At 45.7% G+C, this 16,142-nt stretch overlaps 1 protein-coding gene across 10 annotated transcripts in view; it reads left to right on the forward strand.

Annotated features, from left to right (window-relative positions):
• SEPTIN6 (septin 6) overlaps positions 1-12,668 on the forward strand; it is a 64,074-nt gene extending 51,406 nt beyond the window's left edge. For 2 of the 10 annotated variants that reach the window (XM_087426604.1, XM_087426600.1), the window contains exons 9-11: positions 2,169-2,359; positions 4,811-4,872; positions 8,371-9,074. In XM_087426604.1, coding sequence (XP_087282730.1) covers positions 2,169-2,359; positions 4,811-4,872; positions 8,371-8,441 — 324 coding nt within the window. In that variant the 3' untranslated portion in view covers positions 8,442-9,074. Of the gene's footprint in view, positions 1-2,168; positions 2,360-4,810; positions 4,873-8,370; positions 9,075-9,622; positions 11,451-11,648 lie in introns of those variants that run through there. The other 8 variants (XM_004442270.3, XM_014796631.2, XM_087426599.1 and 5 more) reach the window with 7 other exon arrangements.
• The last annotated feature ends 3,474 nt before the right edge of the window (positions 12,669-16,142 follow it).

The raw sequence follows: 16,142 nt of genomic DNA on the forward strand, positions 1-16,142 counted from the left end.
GGTGCCAGGTGGGAAGGAAAAGGAGGCTGAACTTGGGCATGGCAGGGGCTTCCACCCCGAGAGCGCAGCCAGCCAGAGTCTTGCAGCCTCAAGGCAGGAATGGGGCACTGCATGTGAAGCCCTGCCTTGGCTGGCACAGAGAGGGCTTCCAGATCTGGGTCTTCTTGATCTCTCATTCCCCATGACCAAGATGTTTTCTCATTCTGTTACTTAATTCTCTAGATCTGCGCTGTCCCATTTGAAAGCCACTAGCCCATGTGATTATTTAAATTTAAATTAATTAAATTTAAATAAAATTTAAAACTCAGTTCCTCAGTTGCACTAGCCACATTTCATATACTCAATCCTCATGCGACTAGCGGCTTTCGCACACAGTGCATATTGGACAGCACAGATATAGAACATTTCCATCACCGAAGAAAGCTCTATTGGGCAGCACTGCTCAAGAGTCAAGACCTGACATACCCCCTCGAGGTCAGTTGCAGGCTGATTCTTTTCCATCTTCCTGGGAGATCAGGGGGACAGTTGATCACTTTCTTGGCTGTCCTATCCCATCCTACCTTCTGTGATGGTCACGGGGAAAGATGGTCCCAGGCAGTCCTGGGTACCTTGCTGAAACCTAAGCCAGTGACAGCTGGGGCATTTCCCCATTCACTTGGTTATTCTGTTCCATTTCATTTTATTCTTAAAGAAACATCCATGTGGCTCTAGCAAGTTTTTAAACTAAGGTTGGATGGTCTATCTGGGATTTTCATTACTTAAGCCAAGCCTAATTCAGTGCAGTTAGTCCTCTAACCATCGTCTTGGCTCCAAGGTACCCCTACCAATTCACCTACCGCTGCCCAATTAAGTGGCCTCAGCTATGGTTTGGTCATGTCAGCAACTGCTTCACCTCTCTGGGCTTTGAAACCCATAAGGAAGGGAAGCCCTTAATTACTTCCCCAGTCTCTTCCTCCTTCAGTCTGCTCTGACTCTCTAGGGTTTTCACCAAAGCCCGTAGCAAGGGTATTGATTTCACATCAGTTTTACTTCTCAAAAGAAAAGTGTCACCCAGGACTTTTAGGAGAGGTGAGGAGATCTCAAAGATGAATGAATGGAGAGCCAATGAAGCGAAGCCAGCTTAAAGCAACTGACCGGCAGAGCTCCCACCGCCTGCCCCAAGAGACTAGTGAAAGCTGGTTTACGCAGCCAGTCTGTCACCCACCACCCCTTACTAAGTGACAGTTCCACATACCTATAGGACCCGGAGATGTGACCTCCTTTATGGTGTGCCGCAAGGGCTGCAGAATCCTACATTCTCTCCTGAGTCCTCAAAAGAAAGTGAAATTATGCTTGGTCTGCTCTTACTATTCGGGCTAGTTTATCGAATTCTAGTTTGTCACCACCTACACCCCCTGCTCACTGATCCCTTATCACAATGGCATGCCAGAATATTCTTGCTGTTCTCCTTTGGGTCTCTGGCTCTATGCAGGGCTAGCTAAGCCTCCCCTTGGTCAAGGCTGAGGTCTCTGCACTCATTCCATTTTGTAGAATTCTTTTACTTCCTTACTTGTCCAATGACAAATATTTTCTCTGACCAGCTTTGGCATTGCTGCAGTTTGCTCTGTGATCCATGGTGAGCCTTCCTGATTGGAGGGGATAAGAAAAGGCAGGGGCTCCTTTCATATTGAGAAATTTCATTACAGAATCCTCTAAAGAATGGATTGACCTTGGGCAAATTCCATAACTTCTCTGACCTTCTGTTTCCTCAAAAAATGTGGATAATAATGGAACCTACCTCATAGGATTGTTGTGATGATTAAATGAGTTAATACCTATAAAGTGCTTATAAAAGTCAGTGCCTGGCCTATAATGAGGGCTCAATAAATGTTATACTATTATCTTTGATATTATTATGAACCATGTATAGTACCTCTTTTAAATAAAATGTTTGATGAAGCAGAATACGCGGTGCCCTGACCATATTCAGGAACAAAAATTTGGAAGTAAAATGGCAGGAGAAGAGAACTATCCAGAACATGGTCCCCATTGGTGCCATCATAGCCATCCCTGGCAGGAATGTCCCCTAAGGTCCTAGGGTCCTGCAGCATTGCAACTCTGGCAGTCGCCACTTGCCCTGGGAGCTGCTCACGGGGACATCTCCTAAACTCCTTGTGCTTCCCTGCCAGCTGCATGAGAAGTTTGACCGTCTGAAGAAACTACACCAGGACGAGAAGAAGAAGCTGGAGGATAAGAAGAAATCTCTAGATGATGAAGTGAACGCTTTCAAACAGAGAAAGACGGCGGCTGAGCTGCTCCAGTCCCAGGGCTCCCAGGCTGGAGGCTCACAGACTCTGAAAAGAGACAAAGAGAAGAAAAAGTAAGTGGTAGGCTGCTCTGGGGTGGCGGCTTCTTCTTCCTCCTGCTCATCTCCTCAGGGCGGGGCCTAGAGGCTGAGGGGGCTGAGGGCTGGTGACCAGAGGAGAGCTGTGGGCTGACAGACTCGTTTGGGTACCTATAACTGGTCTCAGCGTCCCTGTGGGACTTTGGATTCCCTGATTTGGGGGAGCCGAGAGTAGGGGAGGGGTGTGGTTCCAGAGGTCCAGCCCCTCTGTTCTGCTGCTTAGGAAAGTCCTGCAACCTCCAGGTAGGAGGAGAGGGAGGGAAAGGAGAGGGAAAGCAAAAGGAGTGTAAGAGGGTAGGAAGAAGAAGGGAGGAAACAACGAGAAGCTGCAGTTACAAGAAAGAGATTTGCCCTACAAAAAGAAGGGCAGATAGAGTAGTGGGACGAAGAGAGAGCCTTAGCGGAAGCCTCTGGGCACCCTCTTTCTCCTGGAGAGGCTGGAGCTGATCTGGATCACAGGCCTGCTTACTTGTCCGATATCTGGGGTGTTCACCTCTCTGTGCCTGTAGGCAAACCCTCACCCTGCCTCAGTTCTCCCTAGCTGCAGCCAACAGAGTTTAACTGCTGCTGCTGCAGGCTGCAGCCCAGTCCTGACCTCCTGCCCCTTTGCTGTCCCTCGCTCTTGGCTGCATAGTTGTTCCAGGCCTGGAGTGCTGTGAACTTGGTGGGCAGCCCTCAGATGCTAAAACAGTCAGCCCTCTGTATCCGCGGGTTCCGCATCTGCGGATTCAACAAACTGCGCATTCAATGAACTGTGGATCATGCGCAGTGGGTCGAATCCAAGGACGCCAGACCCCCGGATACGGAGTTCCGACTAAGGGACTTGAGCATCCCGGGATTTTGGATTTTGGTATCCGAAGGGGTAGGGGGTGGGACCTGAAACCAGTCCCTCTGCGGATGTGAAAGGACAACTGTATACTCCGTGTGCCCCATTCTCAACCTGGGGTTTACAATCCCTCTGTCTCCTCTGGTATTTGGTGAGGCACGATAGTGTGGCTCCTGGTTACCATGTGGGTCAATAACCCCGAACCAACCCCAGGCTTGCTTGTTGAAGTTACCCATTCCTCACCCCAGAACCAGAGCAGAGAAGAGCATTTCCGATGGGACCACACAATACCAGGAAAGCATCCCGTGGTCCCTTGTGCTCTCTAGTGGTTTGAGCAGCGTGACCCCAGGAGGCCTCAGACAGAGTGTTAGGCAATGTCCTTATTCAAGGGGCCTGAGGATCCAAAAGATGCCCATGGTCAATGCCTTCTGTTCTTAGCCACTTGTTCCTGGACTCAATTATTGGATATTTGTCGGAAGGAGGAAGCATCTTCCTTTCCTCTGTGCCTGGGTTATCACTTAGGAATAAAATAGTGACTTTTGTACAATATTTAAATATTTTATATTTGAAGGCACTCAGTTTTGCAATCCTATTATTCTTTATTCAAAAGTATAATTTGAACATTTTCACCAATTGGTCCAGAGATTGTTGTTACTGAATCATAACACTATAGTATGTCAAATTCATTGACTAATTAACTTTTTGGGGGATTACTTGATGGATAAAGTTCAACTAGCCAGAAAAAATGCCCGTTTGGACACACTGTATGCTAGCCAATCTGTCATGGTGTGTTAGTTGCACCAGCAGGAATGGATTCCTATTTTTAAGATCAGAAAAATCTAAATTTGTCTTCTAGCTCTAACCTGCTGCCTTCAGAGTCCTGTGGTATTTGTTAACTCAATCCCTGGGGTAGTTTCACAGCCTGCTTGAGATTCATTTGTTCAGAGCCCGCTGACACCAAACTATAAATATTCCCTATTCAGATGTTCAGTGGAATTTCCTCTCAGACCAGGCTTTCTCCTAGTTGCCTCAAATTAACTGATCCCCACTCCACCCCAGGCAGAAGACTCCATGTAAGGAGACACCTCTCTCCAGTCTCCAGGAATATTTGGGGTTGGCGATGGCACCCTTTTCCAGTTCTGAGATGGGTGAAGACCTTGCTGGACTATTATTGGCAATAAGGGCCTGACAAAATAGACTGTCCTCTTCCATACTTCCAGACGTATAAGTGGCCCTGGGCCTGGGCTTCTTATGTAATTCCATGAACGGTTGGCTAACTTCTGGAAAACCCGCCATTAGATCTGTGCCCCTCTGCTCCCATAGTGATGATGATGGTGGTGGGTTTTGAGGGTAGAAGTGGTGATAGTGGCATTTCATCTTAAGAGATGGTGATTGGATCTAATAGAGTCACATATTCAGAATTTCAATGGACTGACCTTAAAGAGGTTAGGGAGGAGTACCAGTGTTTTAGGGGTCCCTACCAGTCCACCTCCCCCTTTTCCCTCCCCATTCCTCCTAATCTCCTATGACCTCTAACTCTTCATTGTTTGTGTCAACTCATAATATTTGGTTTCTCCTCAAGCTCACTCCATCTTCATTAGCTCTTACTGTTTTACAGTTAACTCTGCTGTTTGCTGCATGCTGCATGAGACCCAGGGTCCTGGTAAGCTTTATTAACTCTAAATAGAACTGGCAGTGGCTTCTAGAACATAGCTCCCCAAATCCAGCCCCCCCCCAACACACATATCTAATCATAAAGAAGCTGCTTCATGGTCCCAGCTGGTTTCCTCTTGTGACTTACAATATTAAGAAATAGTCTGGTGTGATTTCAAGTGTACATGTGGAATGTTTGGCTGCCTGATTAAAAGGGGGGTGATTTTAGACTTTTGCTGCTAGAACAGCTGGGTAGCATAGGTAGGTCCTCTGATCAATAAATATTTGAGGTTTCAACTTTGGCCGTTTTTTTCTTAAAGAGCCTTTAGCATTACTTTCAAAATTAACTAAACTGTAGCAATGAGGGAAACTGTTGGGTTCACAAACCCTGTCCTGCAATGTCATGGTGAACATTGACCCCCAGGTTTGAGAATGTTCTGAGCCAATGGAAACTTGCTGCCCTGTTTCCCTCTGGTGGCTGTTTCTTATCCGACGGATTCAAGTCTCAAATTTCCTTTGGCTATGTAACCCCCTAAAACTGTAATAAAAGTGGGAGAAAACAAAGAGCTCTCAGATATAGAGAATTCCTTACATTTAATTCTACAAGTACCAGCTTCATGAATACCTTCGATAAGGAGGTAAGCAGGCAACCTTTGGTGAGATGGATTCCTGAGGGCTAGGCATTGTGTCTACAGAAGTGAATAAAGCAGCCCCTGGCATCACATAGTTTATAGGTTGATTACAGCAATAATTAAGCACCTTCTATTTATTCTGCTAGACTCAGGTGGTAAGTGGGAAAGGAACATAAATATTTTCAATTTAACATAATTAGGCTGATTAGTATTTTAAAAACTTTACCATAGAAACTTTCAAACAGGAACAAAAGGAGAGAGAGGATAACACAATGCAGCCCCGTGGACCCACAACCCAGCCCCCAAACAACTATCAACATATGGCCAACCCTGTTTCATCCATTACCCCAAACCTGCTGGATTATTGTAAAGCAAAACCCATATCATTTCATCAGTAAACACTTTAGCATGTATCTCGAGGAGATAATGACTGTTAAAAAAAATCCTAATCACGATGCCACCATTATCACACCTACAAAATTAACAATTCATTAACATAAAATTTCTAGTCAGTGTTCAGAATACCCCGGTTGTCTCATAAATGCCTTTTACATTTGGTTTATTTGGATCAGGGACTATAAAATATTGAGAAGACTTCTCCCCACTCACCAATGTAGTTTCTGATTTAAATGGAGAGCCTGCTGTTAGTCACCGAATTGATTGCTCCAGCTATCACACTGGGGACTTCGGGCAGCTGGCAAAACATCCTACTTTCAAGCAAATCCCAAAGAGAAAGTCTGCAGGGGCTCCTGAAACATAAGGCCCATGAAATTGGGCCAAAGGAAACAACCCTAAAAGAATAATGAAGTGATTTATTGTCTGGCTTAAAGGCAAGTCTTGGAGCCCCTGTTCGTTGAGTTGAATTAAACAGCAGATTTCCATTTAGGAAGACTGTGAATTCTGAGTGTCTGCCCACTGCTGTAGTCCCAGTGCCTGGCAAAGTGTCTGACACCTGTCAGAGCTCAGTTCATGTGCATTTTCTTTGTTCTCCCATTTTCAATGAGGAGAGCAAGAAAGATGTATCCTGGAAAGTTAGATTTCAGTTAATTCGGGTTTCAGTGCACGTGGGTTGGCACAATTTGGTTCAGGTTTCCCTGAGTAAATCATTGTTAGTGGCCGTTACTAAAATGAATTCTGGCAAAACTGCAATTAAAGCCGTACTTTACAAGTGAGAGGCAATTGGCAAACAGCGGGAACAGCCAACCTCAACCCTAAGTAGGTTGGGTTTTCCTGGCAGGCTTCTCCCCAGCAGACCACAAAAGCAGTTCCAAACCAAACAGAGGAGGGAGGCCTTGGCTCCCTGGGATCTGAAAGCAGCAAAGGCAGCCCATCCCCTCCCCAAAGCCCTCATTCCAGGGGTGGATCACAAAGGCCACCCCTCATTAACTAGAGTGCAGGCAGAGCCAGGCTTACTTCCTCACTGGTTTTGAAATTGCTCGAGGCACTACTGGCAGCTGTCTGCAGTTGGAGGAGAAATTCCTCTGTGACCCATACATAGTTGCAGATACTATATCTCAATGATTACTGGTCCCTTGACCCTTGGAGGGTGCACAGTATATGGCCAGTATACACATATCAAAATATATCAGCCTTCCCGTGAAGCCCAGAACATAGACCGGTACACTGTTGTTCAAGTCTCTTCCCCTAGGATGTAGACAAAGAATTAAATAAGAGGTGAGCATTTGTGTAACATTTTAATACGTTTCAAAGTATTTTTCCATACGATATCTCATTTTCACCTAACAACAGTCCTGTGAGGTAGACAAGGAAGGAATAATCTTCAGTTTACATGATGAGTAAATGGAAAAGGGGGTATTTAAGAGACTTACCAAGGATCACCCAGTGAGATGGCAGAACTGGGGCAAGAACGCAGAACTCCTAATTCCTGGTATAAATTGTTATTCACATGCTTGTGTGTATGTGTGTAGGTGTGTGGATGTATTCACTCGGAGGAAGTGGCTGTACAAACATACTCACATATGCATGTGCTTTTAATTATCCCTCCCAAATACCTAATGGTCTTTAATGAGATAAATATATTCTTCAGGTGAAAAGCGGGGGCTTAGATCCACAGGCAAGGAGTTCTCAGGGACACAGTGGCGTAATGGAAAGAGTCTTGATTAAACAGCCAAGGGATTCAGGTTCTGATCCTGGCTGTGACTCTTTCTTTGTGACCAGGGGCAAGTCAGCTGGCTTCTCCGCATTTCTTAGCCAAATGGGGATCGATAACTACTTGCCCTGTTCATGTCACAGGGATGAAGTTTCAGTGGGAGGAAGCTGAAAGTGCCATGTGTGCACAAACCAATAGTGGATTTCCATAGTTCAGGTTTTCAGGTAGCTGTGGCCTGGACCCTAGTGCAGAGCCCCGCAACCATCCCCAGACACTTCTCAAACAGACCTTGCTCCGGGGTACCAGTTAGCTGACTGGGACTGCTCCAAGGCTACCTGGGGTGAAACCTCAGCCTCCTCTGCTTTCCCTGTGGGACAAGGCAATCAGTGGCTGAGAGCCTAGTGCTCTATCCGGTGGCCTGAGGCTGCTTGAAGATTTACTGAAGGTATTCCTCCACAAGGTATCTGGGTTGGGGGCTGTTAGGAAGGATCTAGTAAGTACGAAAAGAGAAAAAGTGTTCTTGTGGCTGGTGATAATTATTTTGCTAGCTGATGCCACAACTGCTGCCACTCAGAGGTGTGTGTGGGCGAATGAGCGAGAAAGCATGTTCCCAGCAGCCAAAGCGATAAGACCTTAGACCATCTAACATAGCTATATTCGAATTTATCCATTAGTCATCACTACTTCAACAATTTTCTTCTAACATTTTTTTTTTTGGTACATTAATCCATCCATTCATTAACCCAACTTCTCTTTTCATTTTCAGTTTGGGCTTCCTGTAGACGCCCTTTTCCTGCGCAACAGAGCTGGGCCTCCCTTTCTCTAATTCCCCCTTAACACATGTGGGGGCACACAACCCGTGCCCTCCCATCTCTTCCTGCCAAGGTTTATAGAAGCCCGAGAGTCTGAGGATGGTGTCTGGCCTCTGCTCAAGAAGCCAGCAGCCACGTGGTTTGGAGATGCCTCGTGCATCCCAGTCCCCCTCCCAGCGGCCCCAGCCACCCCCGATCTTTGCCAGACTGTAACATGTTCAGGGCTCCCATCTGCTACTCGCCACCGCCAGCTACCCTGTTGGAGCCCTATTGCTGCTTGTTTCCCTGAGGCATTTGCATCCGCCCTGGCTGGGTCAGCGCCAGTCAGCAGGGCTTTCCCCGTTAGTCTCCTGCACCCCGGTCACTGGGCTTCCCTGCCCACACTCCCCCCGACAGGAGCCACAGCCTCTTCTCAGGGGGCTCCAAAACGAGACCTGTTGGTAACTTTTCTTCTGGCCTCTCAGCCCAGCCTTTTCCAGTTTTGATTCGCTCAAAGTAACTGCACTCAAGCTGTGTTAAAAATCCGGAATGAATTTATTTACACCAAGCCCTTCCCAGAAAACATGACGGCTGAAGAAAATAGCATAAATTTCCCCTTTTTATAATTCTGGGTACCCCACAGATGGGGAAGGGAGAATAAACCTGAATATTATTACCAGCCTAGTGTCTTGAATGATAGACTTATAGAAATCTGCGGTGTCTCAGCATCTCCTCTGTCATTTCCCTTTGGGCTCCACACCATCCCAGTAAGGCAGGGCCAACAGCAGGTATAATAACCCCATGTCGTAAACGGCCCCACTGAGCAGTCAAAGAATCCGTGCTTTGAGTTGTGCTCCGATGAGCCTTCCAGTCTATTTATTTGGTGAATGTGATGATGAGTTGTAATCTGTATTTTGCACGTGTCCCCCAATAAGAGGAGGTGAGACTATCAGCAGGAGAGGAGAAAAGAGGTCTTGTATCTTGAAAGGTCCCTACTTTTACCCCCAGTCTAAGGATTTGATATTTTAAAACTATTCCAGCCCTAATTTCTATAATGGGGCCCATCCAATAGTGGCTTTGGGAACCCCTTTGAAGTCGAGAGCTCTCCATTGTCAGGGCCACCAGGTGGGGTGGCCTTTGGTGTTTGGCCAGTGAGAGAGGGAGAGCTGGAGGTGACCTGGCAATGATCTGTGGCTAACACGCCGTTTCTCTGCCCTTCCTTTGCAGTAATCCATGGCTGTGTACTGAATAGTATTCCCCGCTACAGCTGGACTGGACTCCATTTAGCCTTTTAAGCCAAGGTTCTTATTTTAACTGACAGCTTTCCTTTGGGGGGCCTGGCCGCCGGGCCCCCGGCCCCCGCCACGTACTTCCACTTCAAGCCCCACTTCTTCTTTTGAGTTCTGCCTCCCAGTCCCACTGGCACTGACCATGACCTTCTTTTTTATTTTTTTGAGGGTTTTTTTGGTCACTTTCTTTCAAAACACACAAACAAGTCTATGCCAAATTTTCAGGCCTTTTTGAAGTATTGAGAATGGGGAGGGGGTTTCTCTCTTCAATAATAGATAATGATAGGAAGTGACAAGTAGCAAAAATGAAGAGCAGACATCTGCACACACTTGATCTTTTCTTGTTGGCAAAGCAAGAGCGCAGTTTGGCTGATCGGGATTGTTTGGGGAGTCGCTGACTGGTTAATGGCCAGAAGCGAGGATGGAGGTGATGCCGCCAAAGCATAAGCTAGTTTCTTGAGAAAATCCAAGTCTCAGAGTGGAGCATTTTAGGAGACCCTACCCTCGGAGCTTTCAAAAACAAACATGGCTACTCAGCCAGTAGCTCAGAAAGATGCTAAGTTGCGGCTGTCAAGTCTCCTTGAGGAAGGCATCTTATTTGCAGCTTTGACGCTTCTATGACCAGTTTCTCTGCTGCTTCCCAAGAATCCCCAACTTCGACAACCAACTGGTCTCCATCCCCACCCCCCAGTAATTATTTGCGTTACAAATAGGGCCCCCTCATTTGCATTTGTTTACAGATGAACTACTTGAGGCTTGAGGAGCTGTGAAAACTTCAAAAGAATGAGAGCCACCCAGCCTCTGAGAGACCTTCAGAGACCAGGCAGGAATTTTGTATTATGGGAGAAATTTGGTCTGTAAAACAGATATGACTCACTTTTTTCAGAAGAGGAAATTGAAGTCCAGAGAAATGAAGGGGCTTGCCAGAGCTCCCAGCGCTGTTTCATGGCAGAAGCCAGGCTAGATTCAGTGTCACCTACTCCCGATCCATTTCACAAATGGGTTCAGTCTGTTGATATATGTTCCTGGAGACAAGGTCTTTTGATGTTCGGAGGCAGTGAATAGTTAGTATTAGAGGGCCTTTGAGGATTTTTTTTCCCATAGAAAAATATCTGAGGATGGAGTGGGGAGGAGGGGGAAGCAGAAGACTCCAGGCCAGCTCCTGAACCGAGTGCTTCTGCTGACGCCAGGAGTCACCAGGCACCTGTTAGCTGGTCAGCTTTCCTGGAAGTCTGGAATGAGGCCCAGGCATACATCTGTGTAACAGTGTCCTAGAGGAGCCTTGTAATCAAGGAAGTTTGGTAAACAAAAATCTAAGCTGCGAGTGAACATGAGACCTTTCGAAAGTCCACCAAGGCTGTTAAAAGAATTAAGATGCTTATTCTATTGGGTAGCTTTTCTCACTGTAGACAGAAAGGTTTTTTCCTTCTTCAGTGAAAAGGCTTTTTAGTTAGTACAATTGTTACTATTTTTTAAAAATACTCTAAGTACTCTGTTTACTTCTGGTGAAACAAAACCAGTCATTAGAAATGGTCTGTGGTTTTATTTTCCCAGACTGGAATGGAATGGCTTTCCTGAGAAATCCCCACATGTACACACACACACACACACACACACACCCTCATTTCTCTTAAGCCAAGAAGTTTGCTTTTTCCAGCTGCAGTGCAGATCACTTTTGTTTTTGTTTTTTTGTCTTAATCATTTGGCATTCACATGTGGCTGTTAATATGTGCTTGTTTTTAATTAAAACAAGAAGCTTTAAACCAGTGTGTGGTGTTCTTAAAACCTTCTCCGCAGATTTCCCAGTGGTGATGGTTCGTCAGTGACCCTGTTTCTAACCTGTCTTCTCCAAGTATAGTCTGTGCTACCTCACACTGGCCACTCCCCTCACCCTGTCTTCCTTTGAATGTTCTTTTTCTTTGGCTAATTTCATGTTTTCTTTCTCTTTCTCTCTCCCTCTCCAGCTTTTTTTAATCTTGTCTTCAGCAGCTGCACTAAGTCTAAAGGAGAAGACTGCCATTATAGAAGAGTTAGGGTTCCATATTGTCTCAAACCAGAAACCAATCAATCCCCTCTCCCCCCAAACTGCGTGCACACACACACACACACACCCCACATACTCCACAAGTGTTCATGTGTCCCTGTGTCCAGGCAAGCAGCTCTCTCCCGACTTACATGGTATTTTAAATGGAAGTGTCTTGTCCTAACCTAACAAAGCAGGAAAAGAACCGTCAGAGCCGGAGAATGGACCAAATGTAACCTCAGAGAGACACTGCAGGACGACTCACCCAAGTGTAAGTGACTGGGGCAGGAGACCTCAGCTGTGGGTGTGGAAGTGCTGTTCACAAGTTTTCGTTTGAGTTTTCTGTTTTTCTTTTTAAACACCAATTCTCCGGTTCACTGGGTTGACCGTCTACAGCCACTATTCAACATTTCTGAATATGGAAGAGAAAGTCAAGCAACATTTGTATCTTCTTCAGCATTCACAGCCCTCCTGCAGAACCCCAGCAAGGGGGAAAATGGATCCACTAACACTCAGGTGGAGAAGGGAGAGACAGGAGGGAGTTTAACCTTAGTGAGAGCAAAATTACTCCATTCAAACTTCTGAGGCCAGTTGAGGTTTTGAGAGAGGTTTCTGCTCAACCTGGGATCTGGAGGGAGAGCTTTGATGTTGATAAATCTGCCTTGAATTCATTGGTTTAACTTGTGTCAAAATACCATGTGAGTGTGCCCATTCCCATATACCCCCACAACCATCACCATTCCACTGTCCAGTCTCTTGAGAGAGCCTCTTTGCATGTTTTCCAGAATCTGTATTTGTTTTTCCTTTCTTCTCCTTTGTTCTTTTTGCTCAAAGGTGTGACCAGTCATTGGCCCTCTGGGGCTTTCATTCTCCAGGAGAAACATCCCGAAACCAGCACTGTTTAGCTTGATACCTTTCTAATGTCCATGTCAATTTTCAATAAAATTCAAAGAAATGCTCAATGGCTGTGTGATCTGATCTTACATCATTTGGTGATGCCCACGGTTTGCCTTAGGAGGAGTGGGTGGCTGCCTTCCAAGTGGGTGACTTGAGGGGCTCGAGGAGGCACCATCAGCCCATATGCAATCTTCCTAGGTGGGCTACGGTGCCCTCCCCCTTCCTCCATCTGGGCCTGGAATTCCCACGGGGCTGGGTGGTGGGTGGACAGGAAGTCCTCTACTATTCCTCCATTAGCATGGATTTAACTGATCCGTTGAGCTCATTATCATCTAGGATAATAGTTGGAGGAACAGGAGTGCCAGATCCTACAGAACAAGATTTGGGTGAGTTTTAAATTCCGGAAGGAAAAGAACTCTGCTCTGCATCTCTTCTCTCATTTAATCCTGTGGTGTGAGCATCCCGAAAATTCATAGATATGACTGTTCTTTATGACTCGAAAATCATTCTATAGATAGCAAGTAGTATTTTGTGTCCTGGGTCTACCAGAAAGGGAAGTCTCCTGCCCCGTCCCCTCCTCCCCCCGCCCCTCCAGCATTAAAGTGGACAAGAGGGAGTGTGATCAGTTTTCATAATTATAGTTGTGGTCAAGGTGGGGTTTCCTTTCCTGGGTTTCATTTCCCGAATGGCCTGTTGCTGGAGACAGGCGAGTGGTCCGTATCCTCTAGGTACCGAGGCCTGAAGGCCTCTCAACAAGTCCCAGAGCAACAACACTGGCCTGCATCTGCGCAGCTCGCACACTAGGGGGCAGCCGAGAGACAAGCATCGCCTGTGACGTCACTGAGCAGCGGCAAGGGTGTGGAAAAGTACAGGCTGGGAAGCCAGACAGTCTTGCTAAGCGTGTGTGCTGTGGGGCAAGTTGTGTTAAAAACTTCTCTGTAAAAGGAGAATATCAGTGACTCCCTTGCAGGGTGATTGTGAAGGCTACATGAGCTAATATAAATTAAAGACCTGGGTGTTCAGCAAACGGTATTCCTTGTTAAGGATGGAGCTTCCCCTTTACTAGAAGTATCTTAGATTCCTCTAATCCGCGGTTTCTCAACTTTGGCACTATTGGCATTTGAGGCCAGATAATTCTTTGTTGTGGGGGCTGGCCTGTGCATTGTAGAATGTTTAGCAGCATCCCTACCCACTAGATGTCAGTAGCACACCGCCCTCGCAGTTGTGACAACCAAAAATGACTCGAGGCAGTGCCAAATGTCTCCTGAAGGGCAAAACGCCCCATGTTGAAAACCATTGCTCTAGGCCAGGGGTCAGCAAATTTTTTCTATAAAGGGACAGCTGGTAAATATTTTAGGCTTTGCGGGCCATATGGTCTCTGGAAACATTCAACTGTTACTATAGCACAAAAGAAGCCATACATAATATGTAAAAGGATGAGAGTGGTTGTGTGCCAATAAAACTTTATTTATGGACACTGAAATTTTAAATTCACATGTGAATTTCATTTTCACGTGTCTTGAATGATTATTCTTTTGATTTTTTTCAACCATTAAAAAAAGTAAAAACCATTCTTAGCATGAGGGTCATACAAATACAGGCTGTAGGACCAGATTTGGGCTGTGGGCCAAAGTTTGCTGACCCCACCGATGCATTTTGGTGCTGGTTGATTCATCATCGAGACTAAAGGTGTTAGAAGTGATTGGTGGATCAAAAGAAATCAGAAATGAAGACACGTGTCTGAAGTTTTAATGCAAGTTAGTGGGGCAAATGGGTTTGATTAAAATTTGAATACAGTTTTGCTAGAGCATAGATGGGGGCAGGGGCTGGCTGTGACTGGGGCATTGCTGAGCAGGTGAGAATGCCAACTGCTTCCAGGGAGAGAACTGGGCCTCTAATACCCTCAAAAATGCCAAACAGGGGCCGGCCTGGTGGCATAGTGGTTAGGTTCGGCACACTCCGCTTTGGCAGCCCAGGTTCACGGGTTCAGATCCCAGGCGCAGACCTATACCACCCGTCAAGCCATGCTGTGGCTGTGACCCACATACAAAATAGAGGAACACTGGCACAGATGTTAGCTCAGGGCCACTCTTCTTCAAGCAAAAAGAGGAAGATTGGCAACAGATGTTAGCTCAGGGCCAATCTTCCTCACCAAAAATTTTAAAAAAAGGGTAAGCAACCGGGGCTCCCATTGTAAGCACTGAGGTTAAGTGGTGTCCTCTCCTGTCTGAAATGTCCCCACTTGGGGAGATTCATCTTTTTGCTATGAGGACAGCTTTTTTGCAAGGACATTCTTTTAAAATGTGGGCACGCCTTGAAAGAGTTACACATTAGAACAGTAATACTTCACAGTGGTTTTGCCACCTGGACCTACCTTCCATCAGGGTCCATCCAGGTTGCGCACCACCTCTCAGCTTGTTTGGCTTGGGCTTTAGGAAGTCCCTGCCCTGGGCTCAATACCTATAAATAATTACATGCATATCTGTTATGTATAGGATTGCTAACAAACTCCTTATCTTGGTTTGGGGCTTAATTATGTTTCCTTAGTCAAATGATAAGGGTGTATTTAACACCTCTTGTGGGTTTGGCCCAGTGCCCTATGCTATGGGGGATACTACTGCATGAGATCTAGTTAGACACTGCTCTTGAGGAACTTACAGACTCGCCCTACCTTATCTACTCAACCATATCCTCCAATACTTCCTAATACCCCGTCTCCATTCCAGTCCATTCAGTCTCTGTGCAGGCCTCCCCGAGTTACACAAACTACTTGTTGACTTTGTCCGAAATATCCTCTACTGATTTAAGTCCTGCCTTCGAGGCTCACGCCCTACCTTCTCCTTGAAGCCTTTCTTGACCCCATCCACCTATCCTGACCTCTTCTCCACTTTTGAACTTCCTAGTTGAACTTTTATATTATTTTCTGCTTCCCATTTGAGGGACTTCCCTCCTCAAGAGATATAAAGCTTCCCAAAGGTAGTAACATCATTTACAGCCCTCCAGAGGGCCCAGGAAAGTGCTGGACACACAAGAAAAAGTGATTAAGAGGTAGCCAGATTGAGATTCTTCACCAGTGTAGGGAGCTATTGCACTTTTCAAACATTTAATTTTGAAATTGTTACAAGAATAGTACAAAGTATACCCACATACACTTGACCCAGATTCACCAATTGATAACATTTTGCCCCATTTGGGCCCTTTCTCTCTCTCTCTCTATATATATATGTATACATGTATATCTATATATACACATATATATACACACATATATACACGTCTATATACATGTATAATATATATCTAGATAGATATACATATATTTTCTAAACCATTTGATGGTAATTTACATGTATCATGGCCCTTTACCCCTAAATATTCCAGCGGGTATTTCCTAATAATAAGCATATTCCCTTACATAGCCACAGACAGTTGTCAACTTCTGTAAATTTAATATTGTTAGACTACTTTAATCTATTGGACAGTATGCTTTATAGCATTTTTTTCTTGCCATTTAAGATTTCGTCTAGGATCACCCATC

This window comes from Ceratotherium simum, chromosome X (genome assembly GCF_057802395.1).
Source record: "Ceratotherium simum simum isolate JZ-2026a chromosome X, ASM5780239v1, whole genome shotgun sequence".
Classification (NCBI taxonomy): domain Eukaryota; kingdom Metazoa; phylum Chordata; class Mammalia; order Perissodactyla; family Rhinocerotidae; genus Ceratotherium; species Ceratotherium simum.